At 31.4% G+C, this 6,318-nt stretch overlaps 1 protein-coding gene across 1 annotated transcript in view; it reads left to right on the top strand.

The window, feature by feature from the left end:
• LOC135925941 (phosphoribosylformylglycinamidine synthase-like) overlaps positions 1–4,787 on the top strand; it is a 31,585-nt gene extending 26,798 nt beyond the window's left edge. The window contains exons 23-30 of the mRNA XM_065461539.1: positions 345–394; positions 918–1,127; positions 1,605–1,953; positions 2,103–2,339; positions 3,112–3,270; positions 3,550–3,720; positions 4,015–4,137; positions 4,474–4,787. Coding sequence (XP_065317611.1) covers positions 345–394; positions 918–1,127; positions 1,605–1,953; positions 2,103–2,339; positions 3,112–3,270; positions 3,550–3,720; positions 4,015–4,137; positions 4,474–4,748 — 1,574 coding nt within the window. The 3' untranslated portion in view covers positions 4,749–4,787. The remainder of the gene's footprint in view (positions 1–344; positions 395–917; positions 1,128–1,604; positions 1,954–2,102; positions 2,340–3,111; positions 3,271–3,549; positions 3,721–4,014; positions 4,138–4,473) is intronic.
• The last annotated feature ends 1,531 nt before the right edge of the window (positions 4,788–6,318 follow it).

Consider the following 6,318-nt stretch of genomic DNA (forward strand, 5'->3'; position numbering starts at 1 on the left):
AAAAAAATTTTCATAATTTTATAAAAATATATATTTGTCGGCCTAGAATTGGAATGCTCCACTTGATCAAATATTAAAATGATAATATCAACATTAAAGTTTTAAATCGAATATAGGATTACCCTATTGCTCCATTTTGATATAGCTATTGCTAAATAATTAATATTTTTTTAAATCTAGTTTTTATTTCATTGTTATCGGTAATAAATAAGCTATTATCCACTTTCTAACTCAAAAATTTCGAAAATGTCGAGTGGATCATTCCAATTCTAGACCGGCGAATATTGACAAAAACAAAAACTTAAAGTAAACTTTAATCGGTATATATTTATTTATTTTAAAAGATTGTGTTTTGGCGTTTCTTTTCGCGGAAGAATTGGGAATCGTTGTTCAAGTTTGATAAAAAAAAATCATAATGATGATATTCCTTTTTCATGCTTTGTCTTAGTTTTATTGATAGCGCATTGTTAACGGCTAACTCAATATTTTAGCCAAAAAAATATTGTCTAAGCCTCGAGATTTGTCTAGACCTTTGTTCCTTCTGTGAGCGAAATCTTCGGGCTTGCGTAGTATTTCTTTGGATAAAATATCGAGTTGATCGTTTTTTAAAAATCGGCTCAAAACGAGCCGTTTAACGACACTACTTCGGAGTAGTGTTGTTTAAAAAATCAATTCGGGTCGATTTAAAAAAAAATGGTCCGTATTAAGATTTTAGCGAAAATAACATTATTTTAAGCCTCGAAGATTTTTGCTCATAGCAGGCAGAAATGCTTGGGCACATATATTTGTCCAAATTTTGATTCTTTACTCAATATCATTTTAGCTAAAATCTTAATCTGAAATCTGGCTTTTTTGACAACACTACTTCGGACATCATAGCGAAATTCACTCCCATTTTTGTTGGAAAAATAAATTAGGTATCCGAGAACGACGTCACAACAGTGATAGAAAAAATGGCGCCGTTCAAATGTCACGTGATTGGGCATTGCTACGAACGTGTTGCCCCTAAAAATGGGTCGCCTTTTGATCCCATTAAATCCGAACAAATTCTCCGGAAGGTCGTGAATTGTAAATACCACGAAAGGAGTAAAGAGGAACAACTCGTCCGAGACTTGGGAGGACCCCAGGCAATATATTTACGATAACAAATGCCAGTTTAAAAATATAAAATTATCACGTGGTGAGATGGCCGCTCTTATTTATTATAGACCCTGTGACACCTTTAATGGAGTTTTTTACGACTCCAAACTTGAGAGTCATAAATATGGCTCAAACTTGAGCAAGGATTCGCGAGCTAGAATCTTGAGCCTACTCGCGACTCAGACTCTTAAGTTAACTAGAGATTTGGAATTATTATTTTTTTTTAGAATTAATAGTTATAAAAATTTATTTTTAATTAATGTAAGCTGACCCATTCAGGGTGAACATGTTAGTGACTTTTATTTTAGACAAATTTTTAACCTGAATATATTCTTTTTTTTTGATGAACGCCCTGCTGGCCCAGCGTATGAAAATCCGGACCGGGCCATGCAAATGGTATCTCTGCAGGTTTCTGCATTTACTTATCATCGTTTCCTATTAATAACGCTTCTATAAAAAAATAGGTGTCCATTTACTCGGGTCAAACTAAAGTTTACGCCGAAACCCTTTTGCTCTTGAAACGGAGGTGGGAATCGCTAAGCCACGCTTTAGAAAAAATGCAAATACCGAATGGTTCGACGTACGCGGACAACGAAAGCGTAATGGAGAGTTTACACTTTTTGAGCCGATTTCACGCCAAGGCTAACGACGTTGAAAATGGGAACGGCAATATTGGAGGAAACATTGGCTTCTACCTGACATCGTTCGACATGAATGAAGTGGATAGGAGGTATTCGAAAACTTTGGAAAGCCTCGAAAATGTAGCACTTAAAGGTGAAGTGACCGATTTACCGATGTACCACGATATCAGGGGTTTGAAAATTTATGCCTTCCTTTATTTTATCGATGGATTTACTTTAAAATAACGGGGGATAAAAAGCAAAATTTTATTTATAATGCTCTACAGAAATTATTTTATTCCACATTTATTTCATATCTTGTGTAAAATAAACAAACATTAGTTTTTAGAGTAGCTATCCTGAGGGAGGAAGGCACCAATGGCGATAAAGAGTTGAGCTCACTCATTATCAGCGCCGGCTTCGAGGCTTGGGACTTGACCATTACCGATTTCCTTTTCGCCAACGAAAAAAAGGACGCGAAAAATTCGAAAGACCACGCCCTATTAAACCCGGCCCTTTTTAGGGGCGTCGTTTTTCCGGGCGGCTTTAGTTACGGGGACGTGTTGGGATCCGCCAAAGGTTTTTTTTTAATAATGACCTAAAACAAATCATATTTCCTCCCTTTCTTTCTTTCCTTTCTTTCTTTCTATTGGCATATATGAAAGATTGCACCAATCCTATCATTAGGATTTTATTTGGTCCTTTTTTGAATTTTCACTGATCCACGGATCTTTCGCTTTTCTATTAATATTTGGTTGGTTGTGTTTAAAAATATATCTGATAAATTAATTTATTTTTTTTACCGTTTAGCTTAAAATTAAATGTTAATTGATTATCTTTAAAATATATATATATGTATGTTAACTGCAATGTGTTTTTTTTTCCCAACTTAATGAGCGCGTTTTTTTTAAATATAAAAAATCGGATTTCCGGAAACTTATTTCATCATGTTTGGTAATACCTACCCTATGAATTTCAGATATATCGTTAACTTTTAAATATAAATATAATTTATACTAATTTTTCCATATATTTTTCATATAAATTATAAAAGTGACTCAAAACTTTACTATAAAATTATCTACAATTTGTAAGATGGGTATTCTAAAACATGCTGGAATTTATTTCCGGTAAAACGCGCTCAAAAATTTGACTTATAGCCTTACCATTAAAATTTTACGAAATTAATAAAGTTTATCTCAAACCTTTCAGTATTTACCTTGTTAGAATAAAAAGAAAGAAATTTTTTGGTCGTATAATTTTAAAAGGGGATTTTACGCTCTCCTATTAATCAGGATTAAATATATCCTCAAGGAAAAAAAATGTTCATTTTTATAAACTGATAATTTAGGTTGGGCTGCTACTATTCTTCTAAACCCAACGATCCGTTCTCAATTTCAAGCCTTTTATCGGCACCCGAATACTTTTTCGTTCGGTGTTTGCAACGGTTGTCAACTCATGGCCGCACTTTCCTGGGTAGCACCCGTTCAAAAATCTGTCCACGAGAAAAGTAATTTATTTTTGTTTTTTTGAATTAATAATTCAATTAAAAACTATACTGTTATAATTATATTTAAAGCTTTAAAATATCGTTTTTCAAAAAAAAAAAATTAGTTTCAATTTTTAGTTTTATAATAACTTTATTTTATTTTTTGAAGTTTTATTTGTTTCACACTCTGTATTCTTATCAATCATTTGATGATAGAAACCTAATTTTTTAAGCGAATAATATACAAAATAATATTGTGATTTAAAGTTTTAAAATAAAATTAAAAAATTTTGAACAAAGATTTAGCCATTTTAAGGGACCAATATACTATGCCGGGCCTTAAACTCAAGCCAAACGACTCTGGTCGGTTTGAAAGCCGATTTTGTCGGCTCGAAATCCATGAATCCCCTTGCATTTTTACTCGAGGTATGGAAGGATCCGTGCTAGGATGTTGGATAGCTCACGGAGAAGGTTCTTGATTCTGCTTATTAAAATTCGTCTCAATTTTGTAATGAATTTGCCTAATTAGTGGTGAAATCTCTAAGACTCGCCATTAAACTCTGTCTTTTTTTATATTCCACTTCATTTACCATTCATTAATTGGAACCTCGTTTATTCCTTCTAGAAGGACTGGCATCTACTTTCAGCGGATCACCTTATCTGTCAACTTCTTGTTCTTCCCCTCCCATTTCTTTTTATTATTATAATCATTTATATTTGTTTAACATCTATTAATATATAAATTTTTTTAAATTTAAATTATAGGCAAAATGGTCTTTAAAAACGATACTCTATATCAGGGAATCAAAGATCAAAAGCTGATTCCACTCTCCTATATAGACCCTATTTTTTCGAAACCCACTATGGAATATCCATACAATCCAAATGGTAATTGTAAACTAAACTAATTATTAAACAAATTTTATAAAAGATTGGGATTGTACCTTAATAAATGGGAAAAAAAAGTTGGAATAAATTTCAATGATGGGGGGGGGGGAGGTTGTCACTTCGGAGTTGAATACCCAAATTTTTATCTCAATATCACACAAAGACTCGCGGTCACTATCCGACCTGACCCGCGAGATCAATTTTTTAAACTCTTTCTCGCTCTTAAATTTAATTTTTTGAAACTCTGTCCGGTTCTCTTAATTTATTTTTTGAAAACCGAACCGTTCGAAAATTAAATTTTTTTTACAAAAAAAATTAAAATATATAATATGTAAGGTTCGATAGAGGGAACAGCTGGAATATGTTCGCAAGATGGTCGGCATTTTGCCCTTATGCCGCATCCTGAAAGATGTTTCCTCTCCTGGCAATGGCCTTACATACCTTCCCCTATATCTCGGGCTATTGGGAATGTCAAGAATGATCGTGACAAATGTCAGAATGATATCGGTGATAAAACTCCTTCCCTTCGCGCATTTGATTCACTCTATGCTGGTTCGGCGTCTCCTTGGCTCAAAATGTTTCACAACGTTTATGATTGGTGTCTAATATAAATAATCAGAGCTATTATAATATCTAAAAGAATATATATCATGGTATTTATTGATTAATTTTATGTGATTATTTAATATAATAAAGTTGAAGTTTATTCACTTGTTTAATCATTTATTCAATATTTTATTTTATTAATTTCAAAAAAGGTATCAAATTAGTTCGAAATTTAATTTTTATAATTATTGCGAAATTTTTAAAATTATAAATTATATTTGAACATAGTCCAAAGTTTGAAAATCTTTAATAAATCTTCAAAGCTTAATTAAGCCCCTAATACCTCAATGGTCTTCCATATTTGTAAGTCAGCTATATCTAGTGTTATTAAACTAACTAACTTTAGTCAACTATAAAACAACGCGTATCCATATATTTATCCAAAAATAGTCGAATCAATCTTCAAGTTAACAACTTAGAAGCTTGATTCAATTTTTTAGGCTAAAAAAGCTCGATTAGGCCACAATAGAGATGGTCAAAATTAGCTAATTTAATAACACTAGCTTTATCAATCATATATGACCCGTTCCTTTCATTTATAAAGATTTGAAAATCACGAACGTCTAAAAAATCATAACTGCAAGAGATATTTTCCTAGTTGTTAAAAGCCTGGTTTGAAGTGAGCGAAGACCGAGATTATAATGGTTTAGATCCGGTTTTCTGTTCAGATGTGAAAGATTTCTCTTACTGGGGGGGGGGGGGGGTGTCAGTGGCCCTGAGCAGCAGAAGGTAACAATTTAGAGGCCGCCGATAAATTGTTTCTCATACTTTAAAAGGCGAGTAAATTTTAATAAAAGTATAAATATAAACATAATTTATTCGAATATTACTTAATTCAGTCATTTATATATAAATTATTTATTTTCCTCTATATATATTCCGTAAATATCATTCACTTCATATTCTAAGCTGCTTATTATCTATTCCAAATGTTTAAATTGACGAACCTAGTTCTTTATTTTATTTTTTTTAAGGTTAGATGTAATAAGGTTTTTTTTAAAGATCCAGGGAATTTATTTTTCATATCCATGATCGTTAGAATCTTCTTTATCTATATGTGAGTAGTAGATACTAATGTTTGAACCATTTTAATTATTTTTTGCAATGAAAATACTGATAATGATTGCTAACTCGAATTAAAGCTGATCTAACTCTTATTTTTTGTTTTCTGATAAAGGAAAAACATTTATTGTAATTTGAATGAATAAATATAAAACTTATAGTCGAAAATACCTATTTTACGTTCGGAACATCACGACAGGTTTATTTATAGATACACTGGACCATAGTACATGCTAAAAACTTGTAGAAGATAGCAAAATTTTTCCCAGAGATGATATTTAGTATCACTTGATGAAATTTTTCCAAATTATTCGGGTTAGTAGATAATCCTAAAATACTTTATCATATGTATCAAATATTTTGATAGTTTTCTGGATTCTTATTTTATTTAAATAAAAAATATTGGATAAACATTTAAAATCAGTGAATTGACCAAACCATATGTTTTCCCTAATCGTAATCTATAAAAATTAAAAATACTTTTTCAGTCATTTTTGACTAATCAGAAAACTT

The sequence above is a fragment of the Gordionus sp. m RMFG-2023 genome, chromosome 3 (genome assembly GCF_954871325.1).
Source record: "Gordionus sp. m RMFG-2023 chromosome 3, tfGorSpeb1-WG-v2, whole genome shotgun sequence".
NCBI classification, from domain to species: domain Eukaryota; kingdom Metazoa; phylum Nematomorpha; class Gordioida; order Chordodea; family Parachordodidae; genus Gordionus; species Gordionus sp. m RMFG-2023.